This window comes from Pagrus major, chromosome 3 (genome assembly GCF_040436345.1).
Source record: "Pagrus major chromosome 3, Pma_NU_1.0".
Taxonomy (NCBI): Eukaryota; Metazoa; Chordata; class Actinopteri; order Spariformes; family Sparidae; genus Pagrus; species Pagrus major.
The window spans coordinates 19,917,202-19,935,093 of NC_133217.1; the positions used below are offsets into that span (position 1 = coordinate 19,917,202).

A 17,892-nucleotide genomic window follows, 5' to 3' on the forward strand; every position below is an offset into this window, starting at 1 on the left:
AGTAACAAACACTTCATGTCATGTCAAACTGAATTATAGGTTTGATTTAGTGTGTGCGTCTTATTTGTCTGAACTTAACAGCTCTTCCCCCCTGCTGTCAGTCAGCACCATCAGAAAGTTAATACTATGAGCTGCCTCTACAGCTCCATACCTGGGGTTGGACATAAACAATAAATATCTACAAGGACAATGACTACACCTTATCCCAATCATAACTTGGGATTTATAAAGGAAGAACACGCTGTGAGAATGTTCCCACCTAACCCATACTTCAGACCAGCATACACTCATTTATCTACATTGCTTGTTTAGGCTGTTTTAGCTGTAGATCCTTTCATTTGATCCTGAATTCGAAGCACTTTGTAAAGTCAGTTTCAATACAAGCTTTATTGATTTATCATTGATGAGCCCCCCTACATCTAATAATAATCACTGAGGTATTACTGTGAAAGTACATGTACAGAGCTAAAAGACGAAAGCCATGCATAACAGTCACACGTAATGGCAGCTATTCTGATGCAGTTAGAGAGCGTCTCTGATTCTACATTCATTTTGTGGATTTTATAAAACAGAATCAGGTGTACGCACAGCTTTATAAATGTGATTTAAATGTGTTACGATTATGGCTGAATGAAAAATCCTATTGCAATTATTCTGAGAGCTACTGCAATCGGGGGATCAGACATGATGTGAAATTTTCTGTGGTCTGTACCAATCAAGCATGAAACAAGCAAAAAGAACTGCAGCTCCTGCAATTTGGATATTACATTTGGCCCAAACTATGATTTCAATAACAGCTACGATTACATCGTATATCTGTGAGTTTGGAATGAGACTCTGTAAGGACTAACAGAGAGCAGTGGAAATAGCTGAGGTGTCCACTAAAGACTATTTTTGATCACACCTGGGCTCTGCAGAAAATGTTACTAAAAGGTTATGGAGTCCCCAGTTGGCAGATCACCAGAGTAACTTTTATAGACAAATGTGCAGAGGCACTCTTGTAACATAAAGCCAACAGGTTAAATTAGTAGTATTACTGAATTACAGTGTGTCTGTACGGGACTCTTCAGTCTGTCCCTGAAGTAAATGGAAGGCAGTTTGTTGTGGACTTACCTGGGTGATGGGCTCCACAGAGCCAATGTATGTGTCTGGACGGAGAAGAATGTGCTCTAGTTGGGTCTTCTTCTGGTACACTCGCTCCACAGACAGCTTGGAGCCTGCCTTGTCTTTCTTGGACCCTTCCATCTTGCCAGTATCACCTCTGCCATTCGCAGCCTCCTGTTTGCCAAAAATCTCTTTGTTATTAATGCACACACAACTCTGTTAAAACCCCTGGACCTGCACGAAGATGACTTGATGCTGTTGACAGCAGATTATCAGTGCTCACCACCGTGGAGGGAACGCCCTGTTGGCTGCAGGCCATCATTATAGGGGTAAGTGTTTCCAAATATACCCATATATTGATACATATTGACTTTTTTAAAATATAATGATTTTTCAAAGTATAGATACACCAGTACCAGCTGCACTTTCTCACTCTCTTCTTTGTGACAGCAAAGGGAACAGGGAACAGGGAAGAAAACAAATGTTTCTAAAAGAAATGGGATATTTCTTGTTTGCTCGTATTTCTGCTGTTCTCTGCTACAAGCCAAGGAAAAAAAGGCGCATCTCGTTGTCAAGTTAAAGCCTTGTTATACTCATTTAATGAAAATCGAAAATTTTATGCCCTAAATGTTGTGACAATTTCCCCCCTTGTACAGAAAATGGTATTGAATATCAATTGCATTGCATTGAAGTTAGAAATCGATGATAATGTGTTGTGTTTATACTATAGTGAGCTTAAAATCTTCTATCGCTCTATTCCAGACTACAGTAATACTTGGGATAGTTAAATATCAAGCTTTAACTGCCTGTGATCACAAAAATTCAAAGGCAATTAACAAGAATCAATAAACAATATTTACTTGTACTAAATGTAATATTTCTTATGCAAGACAAAAAAAGAAATATTTTGTCTACAAAAATGTTAATAACAGTTTAGTTAAAATGCACCACAAGTAGATCATTTTGAAATAACAGTCACTAAATGTTTACAGTTTCTAATTGTTAACTGTCCCATTACACGAAATATGGTAGTTGATTTAAATGTGCTCTACCTATAGTGGAACATACAGAATATAACCTGTGGTAAAAGCCTCTAAACAGTGGTCATGCTGTTTTACCACATGTTCAGTAGACCCACACCATATGTCTGTATGAAAGGGGTATCACTGCCTCCTTGCATTACTACATTTTAAGAAGATAATACTTAATACTACAAGCAATGACTGACTTGTTACAGTCGCCTTGTTTAAAACAGGCATGGGAAGATATGTAAATGTAATGTCATGATTATACTGGCCAAAATAATTGCGATTCACGATATTACCAAATTAAACTTAAACTCATTGAAATCACTTCTCCGTACATTACGTTAAGAAATAAATATTTGTATTGCATCACAGATATGACATATCATTTATAGTGAGCATAATTTTTGTGAATAATAATCAAACCTTGAATTAGCTGATAATCAATTGCATGTCAAACCAAACGTGTAACTAGCTACTCTTGTACGAGTTGTCGACCCCTACGCCAATGGAAATTCTCCCAAACAAGTTCAGTTCAACATGTAAGGATGGTAGTAAATTGTCTTTCACGTGATTTACTAACTGATGCAGCACGCTGGAACAGTTCACTCCCACTGTCCTCACCGGTCAACAATGGATCTAGTGGCTAAGGGACAGTATTCATACTGTAACAAACAATGTGAGGCCGTAAGGTTCTTTTGTATGATGACTAATTACGAATGAACAAGGCAACGTTCACGTGGTAGTCAAGTTTCAGTGGGTTCGCTTGTGTCTTTATTTTAGGGATGTAGCTAAACTCCGGATTATTTAGTTTGTTGTAGTCCAGACGTACCGTCTCATCCTGAGACTAAATGAAATGGCAGTCTCTGTACGTGCCGATCAGTTGTTGGTATCTTGGTAAAAACCGGTCCTGCATTAAGGTTACAGCCTTTGAAACCCGTTCTGAATTTAAATCGAGATCGCAGTTAGATGGTGTGTAATAAGCCTATTCTGATAGTTGAATAGACACTAGCGTTGATGACTTGCTCAGACATTTAAATGCTAGCTACAGCTTTTAGCTACTCGGCTCACGGTGCTGAGGTAAACATAACACTTTCGGACCGTACAAAAGCCCTATTTAGATAATAAACCATACGTTTGTTGTTGTATGGCAAATTAACTTACCATCCAAGCCAGCCCCCCGCTTCCTGCTGCGCCGTTGGACATCTTCCTTTGTGATCCCAATATCGGTCTTTAAACGTCTTCAAATGTCTTCAATTCCGGCGAAATCAAAAGTCCTTCCGCATAACAATTGTCTCAGTTGCTGAAAGGTACCCACACTTGTTTATCTCCCATGGTCTTTCTCCTTTCGCTATAAAGATAATCCTTTGAATATAGCAAAACAAGCAGAGGAGGGGGAGTGTATCGCGGCTATTGTTAAAATCGACAAGCGGTGGCACAGTAGGCCTAAACTTCCAACAAAGATGCTAACCGGGCTACTTACTGCAAAATAAATACTGTACAAAACGCATGCGCTAAATGGGTTTACAATTTCATGTGAACACTTGACAGAACAAAATAGGAGTTTGAAAGAAATGCTCTGAAAACGATATACTTAAATACTTTTCATTTAGAAATAAAAAACGAATACTAGCTAACAGCAGTAGCACCCGCTGTCCGGTTCCTCCATCTGCAACATAGACGGCGAATCGTCTCGCAGATGAACCGGCCAATTGGGTGGCTGCTTTTTTTAAAGGCACCGGTACTTCGACCAATAGGAAATGTCAACATTAAGTGGCCGGTGTTGGTTTTTCAACGAAAGATGGCGGCAAAAGTCCACTCAGCGTCTTTACTGACAGACCTGACGGTGTGTAACTGAATGTTTACCTTGCCATAGCTTTGTATTAGACGACTACCAGACTGCGAAATATCTTTATTACACCACCATGGATTTTTTTCTATTTTTCTATTCATTTCTTCCATTTATAATTATATACATGGATATTAGTAGGCATGACAATGTTTTAAAATACCACAGCCGAGTATCAAATGAGAAACTCACCAGTAATTACAGTTTATTACTGGCAGGAGAACTCGAGCAACCTGAGCCGACAAGGGCATCAACCAGTTCGCTGTGTTGAATATCTCCATGCATCACAAATTACAGATACATTCACGGTGGAGGCAAATGTTACAAAAACTATGGCTATATGTTTCAAATTCATTACAGGTATATTGTAGACTGCACATCCCATAGGTTATTTGGCCCTTAGTCAATTAGAAAAAAAATAATTAAATGTATGACAACATCTGTATTCTGTGCTATGTAGAAAAATCAATTCCGCATTCATCTATCAGGCCATACATACTGTATTTAATCATCTTGGAGGACTGACACAAATTTATATATTGCACTGATTTGTCAGACAAAACTATCATCCAAACATATCTCTGAACTTGTCAAAGCAGCCAACAGTGAAAGAGAATAAGGGGTCTAATTTAGTTGAGTAAAACAACTGTTAAACATCTTCTAAGTGGATAAGGATTTCAAATGAAGGCTCCTCTGTCTGCTTCAAGCTTTGTCTGAAGAGCTGAGCATGCTGCCATGACGTCTCTCCTTCTCCATCACTGAGTCCTGCTACAACAGTGATCTCTGAGGAGCCAGACAGACTCTGGAACGACTGCATCTTCCCATCTAATGGTTCAAACACAGGAGAGAATATTATTAGGAGGGTTCATGTTACACAATCATATTTAGACTATTTGTTGCATATCCATACCTCCAGAGAACTCTGTAGTTATCTGGCCTGTCTGCAAGTGCCAACAGACTTTCCCAGAGTGGAAGGTCTGGCTACTGGCCATGACTGAGACAGACTTTATCTTTAGTCCCGCTGGAGCCAAGTCAAACTTCCAGCTGATTGTTCCCATAGATGAGCCTTCTGTCCGAGCTATGTACACCTGAAGAAAGAAAAGACAGTCTGGTCATCACACCTACAGTTGCACGTTGTTACAGTATTTAGAAGGATGTTTATTCTCATTTCTTACATTGCCATGTAAATTTACATCACTGCAGGTTGTGTTATGAGATATTTCCAATATATTGCTAATCATAGTCATGTTTACAAAATAGTTGGCAGCATCTTGCTTGTAGGTGCTTGTTTTTGTACTGGTGGGTTGAAGAACTACATTTTGTGTTGTAAATAAAATATTCAGATTTTTTATTTATTTCAAACATTGAGGTGTCTGCAACCAGCTGATGCCAATGCCAGTCATTTAAATACAGGCTGTAGCACATTACTTCAGGATTGTAAACAATCCAGTTTCACTGGAACTACTTGAGGCATTCCAGAGGTGTCCGCATATCAAAAGTTAAATGACAACCTCCAGCCAATCACAATCAAGTATTGAACCAGACTATGGTATAAAATACAAAAAAGATAACACCTGTTTACCATCACCATATTAGCATTGTCACTGTGCACATTAACATCGTGGATGTGGTAAGCATGCTGTTAGCACTCAGCTTAAAGCGACTCTGCACCTGAGTAAATACAAAGTCGTGGTCAAAAGTTTTCATACAATTGTAAAGAACATGTATATCATGTCAGTCTTGAGTTCCAATGATTTCTACAACTCTTAACTTGAACGATCAATGATGTGATTATAGAAAGTTATGTGAATCAAATATTCTTTGTAGCATGGCCTCTTAACTTCTGAGTGATTCTGATTGATAACAGCTGGTGACTTCTCTGGGCCCATTTTAATAGGGCTGTTTAATACAGCCATGAGACTCAGCCACAAACACTACAATGGGAAAGTCTAAGGAGCTCAGCATTGATCAGAAAGAGCACATTATTGATTTGAACAAGTCAGGAAAGTCACTTGGAGCCATTTCAAAGCAGTTACAGGTCCCAAGATCAACTGTACAAACAACTGTTATAAGTATAAAGTGCATGGCACAGTTATGTCACTGACACGATCAGGAAGAAAACACAAACTATCACCTGCTGCTGACAGAAAACTCGTCAGGACGGTCAAGAGTCAACCAAAAATCACCAAAAAGGAGGATTGCAATGAATTAGAAGCTGCTGGAAAATATAGTTTCTTAATCAAAAATGATTATACATACCATCTGCCAGTCATCCTCCACCTTTCTGAAGACCGACTCCTTCCTCAACACACACTGATCCCAGCTCTGAATGACCTCAGAGTTGTTGGACACTCGACAGTACTGGTCTTTGCTGGCACTGTAGCGCACATGCAATAACCTGTCACTCTTCTCTTTTTCAGTAGGAGTAAAAACATAACCTGCATCCTGAGGAAAAACGCGCACACACACACATGCACACCCACACACGTTACAAAAATAAGGGACCAATAGTGTAAATATGAAACAAACATTATAACCCTCACAAAGGTAGGATTAATTGCAGGACCACTGTATTAGTTTTAGCTAGGTGGACCTATACTTGTTACCTATTTTGTAGGGACATCACTGTGTTCCAAGATCTCGGCCATTAAATGCTAAATACAGCATTATTATAACCAACAGAACTATAACAAATTACAATGTTGTAATAAACTTGTTTTCCTTTAAGGATTTTCAATCATGGGACAAAGTAGAAGATACTTTTATCTGTAGTGACCAATTTAAATATGAGACTATCTGATGACCTTTAAGGCCTTATATTCATAAAATTGATTTTAAGACATTTTAAGACTTTTTATGGATGCCTGTATACTGTACCTGTGTGGAGGTCCCTGTATCGGCCCCTCTAGTCTCCCCCCGTGCTAACCTCCAGGCAAGAGACCCAGAGTTGCGTCCGCCCAGCTCTCCTGGTTTTGGTTTCTTAGGAGAAATGAACTCCACCAGCTCGACAAGCAACCTCTCCGTCAGCTGCTTCTTCCTGTCTGGACTCAAGGACTGCTGCCTCTTCAGTGTCAGAGCAGATGAAAGGCAGTTCACCACCATCAGAGTCACCACAGCAATTAGTCTATCAATGCAGGGTAAAGGGTTCAGACTTACCGAGGCATTAAGCCCATTAATGGTGTGCAGCAGCCAGGCCTCTTGAACCCTGGTCCTTCTCGTCAAAACCTCTGGATGTTTGCAGGAATACCTCCAGGTGACATCAACCACCTGCATCAGACCCGCAAACATACACATGCTGAAGTTCATGAATATCTTAAAAACGTTCAGCAATTTTTGAAACCTTATCTCAGGTTATCATTTTATCTTCAAGGATAAGTCTGTTGATATTTCTTATCATTGTCAACAAATCCAATGAGAAGACCAAAGTCAGAAAAAGCTTATTCAATTGTGCCATAGAGCCCCATTGTTTTCCAAACTATCACTTCATATGTGTATCAATCTGCAGCTTCAAGTAGTCCCCAAAAATGCCCCATTTCTTCCCGTTTGAGTAACGTTTTTTTTTTAAACCACAGCTACCAGCTGTTTAAGGGAAATTACTCAGTCTGTCTTTTTAAAAATAAAACCATCTATTTGTGGGATGTATAAAGATCTGTGACATCTTCAACATGAACCAATGGGCTTGGGGTTGAATGCAGCAGACATGGTAGATATCAATGTTGGTTTTAATCTTATCATGGTATTTGCTGATATTAAGTAAAATATAGAATCAGCTTTATTGCCTAAGAATGTGCACATATACAATAAGTTGGCCTCGGATTTAAGTTGCACTCAATATACTTACAAAATGTAACTATCTTTAAGCTTTAAGGCAATGGAAGTATCATGGCCTTAAGGGGTAAAGATGAATACTTTGGTGTTCATTTGACAGTTGCTTTCACTGAACCCCACAAACAAGATTACAGTAAGGCAAAACCCTGAAGTTAAAAGCAAAGAGAGAAGAACAAGTGATGGTAACAGCAGCATGTAGTTTCTATTTGTTTGACCTGGTCCTTAGAGAAAGCCAGAACGTAGGCCAGTTTCTTCCCCCAGCCGACCTCATACAGCAGAGGCTTATCACAGACGTTTTCACAAGAGTCACAGTGCAGCCAACGGCGCTGAGAAACAGAGTAGATCTCTGTCCACACATGGTCTGAAACAACACAAAGAGAACACAAGTGATTTCACCTTGCCTTTCATACACTTCGTACACCTATACAGCTCCTGAATAGGTTCCTTAAGAAGAATATTACGAAACAGCAGTTCGTTCAGGCAAGATGGGGCAGGTTAAATTTATTCCTGAGCCGGAGCCAGAGAATACTGGATTGATCAATTATCAAAATAGTTGCTGACTGACTTACTGATAGATAGACTGACCCTTTCAGCACTAGTCCTGATAAGTGAACCAACTTAATTAGTAAGAATTGAGACCATAAAGACAATGAGATGTGGCTGAAAGCTCTTGAGAAAGCTATCGAGTTGACCTTGAGTTGAGAATTATTTGTCAAAATAACTCCTGATAGTATTCAGACGTCTAGTCAACAACATTTCTTCCTTAAATGTCAAACACATGCGTGAAAGTAATCTGCTGCTTCTCTTTGCAGAATCGAGCAATGCAAGAGCCACGTCTGTCAGTCATGTTCATACCTGTACTGTCCCAAATATATCTGGCCTCAAGGCCCAGGGCCCTGCAGCACAATGTGAAACAGTTAGCCCACTCCCCACATCGGCCCCTCCTGGTTTCAAGAAGCTTCTCAGGATTGTTGTATCTGGAATTAACAGTACAAGGAAAACAATCATGTACGTCACTGGAGGCAATCCATTATTTTCCATGTGTTTTATGGTCAAATTCATTCATACTCTTTATGACTGTTTTTTTTCAGCAATTTAAAATGCATTAACAGTGAATACTGCAAACTAAAAGTCAATGAATCAACAATGAAATGTATAAGCAGTGAAAAAGGATGCATATCACTGCCTTAACTAACTTAACTCTGAACCTTAATTCAAATGTTAATCTTACTTCAAAAACTGGTCCTGAACTAGTAAGAACTAGCCAACATGTCATACACACAGACCTGGGAAATCTGGTGGAGAAACGACAGCTCTGACAGTAGTGGTTCTCCACTCGCTGTGCTCCCCAGCGGAGGTCATCAGTAGAGGCACTGAGGGAGCTGGCGTTCTGGGTCGGGCCTCCACAGCGGCCACAGGGCAGACAATCCACCCAGGAGAAGAAGTCCTGTTTGAACCATCTGAGCAACTCCAGCACCAAGAAGTCTTCTATTGCAAGTTTACAGTCTACAACAGGAAGGCAAGTCAGTCAGTTGAATGAATGGAATGAATACAATATGATCCAAATACACATCTGATTCTTTTGAATGAATGTCAGGACTTCACCTGGGTCAGCTTCTTTGGCCTCTGTCAGTTTGTGTTGAGCAGCAGAGGACAGCTGCTGGTGAGGGATGATGCTCCTGGCTTTCTGCTGCAGCTCAGGGTTTTCATACAGCATCACGTGTTGGAAGTTTGACTGGAGAGTCACAAAGAAGCTCATACTGCTCTCCTGACAGAAAGAAGAGAAATGTTATATTTCAGTTTGTATGAAAAACATGGACCCCCCTAGCATTATTAATTTTCCTTGAAAAGAAAGAAAGAAAGAAAGAAAGAAAGAAAGAATAATACAAAAGTAGACATAACAAATGATGAGTATTTAAACCACTCTTTCATTTTCTAATAGAAAGCTGCTAAATAAATGAGTATGACTGCCACTGAATGAGAAACTTGGCACAGAGGCATTCGACAGAGTCGAGTGGCCTTACTTATTTGATGTACTCTGTCGATTTGGATGCGGTCCTAAATTTTGTCAGTGGATTAGAATACTCTATTGTGAACCATCAGCTGAAGTGATTACAAATAATTTAATCTCAAAATCCTTTGGTCTGTCGAGAGGCACTCGTCAGGGTTGCCCGCTCTCCCCTTTGCTGTTTGTGATGACTCTTGAACCCCTGGCAATAGCAATCAGAGATCACCCAGGGATAAAGGGAATCCATATTTCAGAAATAGAACACCAGATCTCTTTATTTGCAGATGATATATTATTATATCTTTCAGACCTGAAAAACACAATACCTGTCTTGCTTAATCTAATTGATCAATTCGGATCATTCTCAGGCTATAAAGTCAATCAGGCATGTAATTACGACCCCATTGTTGCTCAGGTGAATGATAGCTTAGATAGATGGATGAACCTTCCCCTTACAATAATTGGCAGAATCAATATTATTAAAATGAATATTCTCCCTAAATTCTTATATTTATTCCAATCGATCCCCCTTACACCCCCACCAACATTTTTTTCCAATATGAAGAAAGTGTTTACAAAATTCATTTGGAACAAAAGACGATCAAGACTTCGCTTAACACTACTATATCTTCCATATGAAAGAGGAGGGCTCCAGCTACCCAATCTTTTATGGTATTTTAGGGCAGCTCAGCTTAGATCAGCCCTTTTTTGGTTTTCTAATGCTCCCAACTTACCGTGGATCCAAATAGAAGAAAAGTGTGCCAGGGGACTAACATTAGATAGTTATCTTTATTCTGACTCTCTCAAAAGACTTAAGCAAAACACAACTAACCCATTTGTTAAATCCACTATCATAGCCTGGCATGAATCACAGGAAATGTTCAAAATGCCATCAGGATTATCACCATTTGCGCCTATCTGGGGCAATTCATTATTTACACCAGGTAAATCGGATCGTGGGTTCAGACTCTGGGCACAGTTGGGTCTAAATAAGATCATAAATCTTTATTCAGATAACACCCTCATGTCCTTCGACAATCTTAAAGAAAAATTTGGGATCCCTCAAACTCATATGTTTAAATACTTTCAAATACGGAGTTTTATTCGCTCAAGGTGGCAATCATATCAATGTCCTCCCCTAAGTATTATTGAAAAGTTGATAACATCAGACCCATATGCTAAAGGTAAGATCTCAACTCTATACAAGACATTATCAGAAACTTCTTTGGAATCTTCAGATCACAAAAGAAGGGCATGGATAGAGGATCTTCAAAGAGATATCACTGAAGACGATTGGGAAAAAGCTTGTTATCAAGCGCAAACACTATCTATTAATAGCAGATTGAAATTGATCCAATACAATTGGCTTATGAGAACATATATAACTCCTGAAAAACTAAATAAATTTAATTCTAATATCCCTGATAATTGTATAAAATGCAGAACAGAGAAGGGAACCCTATTTCACTGTATTTGGAAGTGCAAACACTTACAAGAATTTTGGGAAAAAATAACTGACACAATCTCCATTATAATACATAAAAAAATCCCTGCATGCCCAGAGATCTGTATCCTCGGCCTGAGACCCAAAACACTGGCCCTGAAAACACACGAGTATAAGCTGATAAATCTTTGTTTATTACATGCGAAACGTCTTATAGCCAGACACTGGAAAAGTGTTCATTGTCCTTCTCTGAATATGTGGATTAATGAACTTTCTTCTTGCTTAGCGATGGAAAGACTTACATATATAATCAAACAAAAAAGCCACATTTTTCATGACATATGGAACTCATTTATCATATTTTTGGAATCAAGACCTGACTTACTAAATCCTTAAATAAGACGATACCCTTTTAATTTTTATTTTATTTTATTTATGTCGGTTTTGTATTATTATACGCTTTTGTTGTCTTTTTAATGATACATACAGAAATACTATCCTTTTCCTTAAAACAAACAAACAAAAAAAACAAAACATGTATAGATATATTTTGAATATACTGCATGTATGTTTCTCTCTATTTTTATTTTTATTTATTTATGTATTTTATTTTATTATTATTATTATTCTTTTTTTAATTTTTCCATCTTTTTCTCTCACTTGTGCCTATTTATTTCAATTGATTATGTAAAAAATTTAACTAGAAGACAGGCAGATGTACGGTATATTGTTTTTGTATTTTTGTTTTTAATTTTTCAAAGGAAATGTCATTTTTCATGCTGTTTAACTGTTGGCTCCAGTTCAGGGTTGGGGGGAGGAAGGGGAATTGTGTAAAGACTGAAAAATCAATAAAGATATGTGTTAAAAAAAAAAAAAAAAGAAACTTGGCACAGGCAGCAACAGTAATTTGAATGAGGTGATGAGATGCTATAAACTGTATAATCCTTTAACTTCTAGTTTGTATACTATTCTTCTTTTTAAGTACTTTCTTCTCTGTTGTGGGACTAATAAAGGATTATCTTAGGTTATCTTAATTTACAGAACTGAAATGATAAGTCGATTAAGTGATTGGTCAATCAACAGAAAAATATTTAGCAACTATTTTGATAATCAATAAATCGATTCATTTTTTAAGCAAAAATGACAAACATTCAGAAGTTCTCACTCTTTCAGTGTAACGATTTACTGCTTTTCTGTTTTACAGCATTGTCAGCAGCAGATGACAATGATGACAGAACAAGTAATCTGAATTATCATGAATTATGAATATAAATTTATAAAAGGAAAATAAAGCCCTGAAGCAGAAATAGGATAACTGTCCTATACCTATGGGAAAGGGCCATATTCTTTGTCATTGAACACACAAATGCCATCCGCTGCAACAATTCGAAAAATATAAAAGACCCACTCTTCAGCAAAAAGAAAAATACATTACACTGCCACTTTTTGACGCACCCTCCCACCCTGATAAATTTCCTAGACTCCTTAAAAAGATGGCTCGACTGAATTTTTCTCTATAATTTTCAAATTCAAAGTATATCATTCTAGCTACTCCTTATCAATAGCGACCTTAACTAAAACCAAGCAAACAAATCGTTTTAATTTACTGTTCTAGAGATCTGTGGCCACAAATCAGCACTTCTGTGTGGAGCCATGTTGATGCCACCCTTCCTTATCTAGTTAACTGACATTAATTGGGGTTTCTAATTATTAAGATGACAGATCTATGGAGGACCTGAAGATTCTTCATCTTGTATAAAAATGATCTTAGCAAACAAAATTGAGCAAATTAAATTGAGATGCCTTATGTCCACTGTGACCATGCTACAGTTATGTATAGCTAAGTACTACAGATGTTCAATCACAATTTCTGCCATTTAGATCAAAGATGAGCACATCTTTACCAAGGATGATGGCTGTGGTGGAGATGGTGTATCTGACTGGCTGGAGGCAGCAGCAGAGCTCTCTGGTGCTGAGGCTGAGGCTGAGGCCGAGGCCGTAGTAGCGCTTGCAGTGGGTTGGACAGGCTCTCCTCCACGCAGCCTTTGATCCCTCTCTGCTGCTATGGATTCCCTGATGCGCTTTAGCTGTTCCACTGATGCAGACTTGGGGAACACCAGGTGGGTATCAGCCTGAAAAGAGGAGCATGAGGTTAGAATATTTACTCAGGCTGACGACAGATGACCAAATAGAAGAGGCAACGAAGCAAGTGGAACAATATGAATGCTAGCTTTAATTACCTCCTTAAATCCCATCTCAAAGAGGCATTCCACAGCACCTTTGGTGGGCAATAGCTTGGTGGAAAAAGTAGGATTGCCTATGCGGATCGATCTGTACTTTTCCTCATTGGGATACCTGTTGGGAGGTGACATCATGCATTTCAAAGACACTGATGACTTACAAATCAGAACATGTTTAGTCATGTGCTCATAAATGGGACAAATACAAGGAAATAACAAATCGGTGTCATTACAATAACTAGTGTTGCCTTCACTTCGCTCAACAGCATATTAGAGCTACTTCCTGATTAGTCGCTCACATGCCGAATTAACCAGAACACCTTTGCGAATGATCCTAAAGTTAGATAAGGATTTTCGGATGGGCGTGCGCTGATACACAAGGACACATATAAATGTCAGATATCCTTAACGTAGTTTGGTTTGACAGTATGGGTTAACTGCAACAGCGGCATGTACGGGTGCTCCATAGACACAATGTTAGCTACTACTAGTACTACTGTGATTTATTTATAATGTACAGAGAAGTTCTAATACAATCTCAGCATATATCTGACACATCACATTTCAACACACCGCTAGTAGCGTTACATTGCGTTCTTGCCGTAAGTTCTCAACCTTACCTTAAAATGTTGTCCGCATATGTCAGTAACAACTTGGCGGCGTCTAGAAAGACTTCATTTGGATTTTCACATAACGTCGTAACTGCTGGTGACACCGCCATACTGCTTTTCCTGGTACAGACGCGAAGTGTTTTCACAGATAGCTAATGCTAACAGTGCTGCTACAAGTGCTGCCGGCCAATAGATGTTTTGGGTCCTGGGGTTAGCTGACTTTTCAACGCCTGAATATATAAATTGCAGCTTTAAAAACATTGTATACAGCTAATTGTGTACCACCACAATTTTGTTTGGTGAAGCCTTACCCTTACTGTCTGTTTCTTTCTCTTTCGCTTTAATCACATTTTAAATTTAATGTTTACAACTTAAATGATTCTGGCGTTCAGGAATGCTACCTAACTTAGCTACAAGCAGGTTGAAGGATGGACTCGTTTTCTCGTCTCATGAATGTTTTCATAATTGACAGCTCAGTTTGAAGGCCAAGTAAGTTACAGACTCAAGTTCAGTTGTGTCTGGAGAGCTTTTCACCTTCGGTTTTGTATATTTATTCCTCTGATATTATGAGGGGATTCAACAAAGCTACACGCTAGCTGTTTCAAACTTGACAAAGATTACATCATGTCTGCTTTATCACTATCCTGTTTGACTAAACTCCATCTGAGACCACAGTACATAAGGGCACTTCGTCAAAAGAGCGTCTGTGTTTGTCCAAACCAAGAGTCCAGACACTACAGTTCTGGAGAGCAGAGAAGGAGGGTTGTTATTACTGGCATAGGGTTAGTGTCTCCTTTGGGCACAGGGACTGCACTGCCCTGGGACCGCCTGATTAAAGGACAGAGTGGGATTGTTGCCCTTGACTCGGAGGAGTACAAGACAGTTCCATGTAAAGTGGCAGCACTGGTACCCAGAGGGAATGAGGAGGGTCAGTTTAAGGAGGATAGGTTTGCCTCTCATGGGGAGATCAACAGCATGTCACCTGCTACTGTAATGGCCCTCGGAGCTGCTCAGCTTGCTCTGGAGGACTCAGGGTGGTACCCCGAAACTCCACAGGAACAGCTCAATACTGGGGTGGCTGTTGGCATGGGCATGGTGTCACTGGATGAAATCGCTCGCACCTCTGCTGCCTTCCAAGCAAAGGGCTACAAGAAGGTCAGTCCCTTCTTTGTGCCTCGCATCCTTGTCAACATGGCTGCTGGGCACATAAGTATCAAACATAAATTGAAGGGTCCCAACCATGCAGTGTCTACAGCCTGCACCACAGGCGCACACGCCATAGGCGATGCCACCAGGTTCATTGCCCATGGGGATGCAGTTGCTATGGTTACAGGGGGAACAGAATCCTGTGTGGGGCCTCTGTCAATAGCAGGCTTCGCCAGGGCACGCGCCCTCGCTACCAAATGGAATGACAACCCCACCCAGGCGTCTAGACCCTTTCACCCAGAAAGAGAGGGATTTGTGATGGGCGAAGGAGCTGCGGTGCTACTTCTGGAGGAGCACAACCATGCAGTGAGTAGAGGAGCCAGGATCTATGCAGAGGTCCTGGGCTATGGGCTCTCAGGGGATGCCAGCCACATCACTGCACCCACTGCAGATGGAGATGGAGCCTTCAGGTAAATAGGGCTGCATCTGACAATTATTTTCTTTGTCGATTAATCTGTTGATTATTTTCTTGGTTAATCAATTAGTTATTTGGTCTATAAAATGTCAGAAAATGGTTGTTCAGTTGATCAGTGCTTCCAAAAGGCCAAGATGACGTCCTCAAATGTTTTGTTTTGTCCACAACCCAAAGATATTCAGTTTACTGTCATAGAGGAGGAAAGAAACCAGAAAATATAGACATTCACATTTTTTCTTAAAAAATTAAATGGATTAATCAACATAGTTGCCAATTGATTTAATCTTTGAAAACTAATCAATTAAAAGTGGACATAAACACATCTCTGCCACATCATGTTTATTTATTCATACTTTCCTCCAATATCTGCTTTTTTTTTTCATTTTTTATTTACAGACAGTACAAAAATGTATTTTCTGGGCACAGTAAAAAAGGGGGATAAAAGAAACGAAGCAGCACAGATGACGGCAATATAAACAATAAAAACAACCAGGGCTCCCCAATATTCCTTTTATACTCTGTTCACTAGTACCTTGAAGATCTTGCAACCTTCATGTATGTTGGAAAATTCTGTCAGATTTGGTTAGTTTTTCATTGGGCGTTATATACTGTGTCAATTCAATTTTCCATCCTGAGTGTAAACCATTCTGTACACTCTGGTCTGTGTGGGCTCTTCCACTTACATGAAATAAGCCTAGCTGCTAGTAAAACCTGTTACTGTCAGCTCAGCCCTGGTGGCATCAGAGATGTATCCCCTGACATCCCACACACGTGTGGGGATTCTGGTAGAGATTGTTTAAACCATTCATCAATAACAAGACAATCCCGCAGAACATTTAGAAATCTGCCGACTTTGTTTTGTTACATTTCCAACATTTATTTTCTTGGGTTAAGCCCATTTTAAACAGTTCGAGGCTGTAAAAGCAAACAAATGTAGAGTTGCTCGATTATGGCAAAAATCATAATCATTATTTTGGTCAATATTGAGATCACGATTTTTGAATACAATTACTCAATTACTTGACTATAAATAGACTAAAAAAAGGAAATATCTTACAAAAGAATTTAATATACAATAAAAACTATTTAAAAAAAACTTACTGTAAAGTAACATCAAAGTTGTAATAATAATAAGCTGTAATTATCCTTTAATTGTCTTTACAGATGCATGTCTGCAGCCCTGAGGGACGCTGGCATCTCTCCAGCAGATGTGACATATGTGAACGCTCATGCCACATCCACGCCTTTGGGTGATGCAGCGGAAAATGCTGCCATCAAGAGGCTCTTCCAGCAGAACCTTGAGAGCCTTGCTGTCTCCTCGACCAAGGGAGCCACAGGACATTTGCTGGGGGCCGCAGGAGCCCTGGAGGCAGCGTTCACAGCTTTGGCCTGCTACCACGGTGTCCTGCCCCCAACACTCAACCTGGACCGCACTGAGCCAGACTTCAACCTGAATTATGTTCCATGCACAGCACAGCCATGGCAAACTCACGGCCGACGGGTCACACTTACTAACTCATTTGGATTTGGTGGCACCAACGCCACACTGTGTCTCGCCAGCATCTGATTAGTGGTCTGTTTTCTTTATCTGTGTTATAACAGAGATTCACTGACTGAATGTTTCCCAGTTGAACAGCACCGTTTTGTTCTCATGAACTGATTTAAAGAAAAAAATCTGACATTTCAATGACAGGCTACAAAAATAAAAAATTCTGAGAAAAGCAATAAAAACTTTGTCTTTCCAGATGTTTTTTCTTTGTTTGTTTGTTTGTTGATTTTTTTTTTTTCATATGGTCAGGCCCAGTCAGGGTCTTTTCAGTGGCTGGACATGGCTGATTCTGTAGGGAGCTGGGTTCAGGGTGTCTGCAGGTCTTTAATGCAGGTCCGATTTTATAAATATTAGGCCTTAAAAGTCATTTATCATCTTAAATTTGAATTGAAAATTGAAAAAAAGCACTCTTCTGTGTGAAAAACTACATTTATGATGTTGATGAAGGTTCTCAGTCATCCAGGTCATGGTAATTCTCAGTGCTGTATCGTAGTCAACTGGACGTGTTTCAGTTTCTTGAAGACATTTCACCTCTCATCCAATAGGCTTCTTCAGTTCTAACTAAACTAACTGGAGGGGAGTTGCAGGCTTTTAAACTCTGTGTGGGAGTGTC

The 17,892-nt window shown here is 39.5% G+C and overlaps 3 protein-coding genes across 4 annotated transcripts in view; 1 reads left to right on the forward strand and 2 right to left on the reverse strand.

Annotated features, from left to right (window-relative positions):
- Nucleotides 1-3,780, reverse strand: part of top2b (DNA topoisomerase II beta) — a 30,495-nt gene extending 26,715 nt beyond the window's left edge. For both annotated transcript variants that reach the window (XM_073463140.1, XM_073463139.1), the window contains exons 1-2: nucleotides 3,294-3,780; nucleotides 1,114-1,278 (exon numbers count right to left, since the gene is read on the reverse strand). In XM_073463140.1, coding sequence (XP_073319241.1) covers nucleotides 1,114-1,278; nucleotides 3,294-3,335 — 207 coding nt within the window. In that variant the 5' untranslated portion in view covers nucleotides 3,336-3,780. The remainder of the gene's footprint in view (nucleotides 1-1,113; nucleotides 1,279-3,293) is intronic.
- Nucleotides 3,781-4,158: 378 nt separating this feature from the next.
- Nucleotides 4,159-14,275, reverse strand: ngly1 (N-glycanase 1). The gene is made up of 12 exons (XM_073463556.1): nucleotides 14,119-14,275; nucleotides 13,499-13,613; nucleotides 13,163-13,390; nucleotides 9,412-9,574; nucleotides 9,093-9,312; nucleotides 8,662-8,783; nucleotides 8,022-8,167; nucleotides 7,135-7,245; nucleotides 6,856-7,041; nucleotides 6,238-6,423; nucleotides 4,889-5,066; nucleotides 4,159-4,803 (listed from the first exon to the last, which is right to left on the reverse strand). The coding sequence occupies exons 1-12, from the start codon at nucleotides 14,217-14,219 to the stop codon at nucleotides 4,628-4,630; spliced, it is 1,932 nt and encodes a 643-aa protein (XP_073319657.1). The 5' UTR covers nucleotides 14,220-14,275; the 3' UTR covers nucleotides 4,159-4,627.
- Nucleotides 14,276-14,536: 261 nt separating this feature from the next.
- oxsm (3-oxoacyl-ACP synthase, mitochondrial) lies at nucleotides 14,537-17,474 on the forward strand. The gene is made up of 2 exons (XM_073463163.1): nucleotides 14,537-15,725; nucleotides 16,895-17,474. Exons 1-2 carry the CDS (start codon nucleotides 14,734-14,736, stop codon nucleotides 17,295-17,297), a joined length of 1,395 nt encoding a protein of 464 aa, XP_073319264.1. The 5' UTR covers nucleotides 14,537-14,733; the 3' UTR covers nucleotides 17,298-17,474.
- Nucleotides 17,475-17,892: the final 418 nt, after the last annotated feature.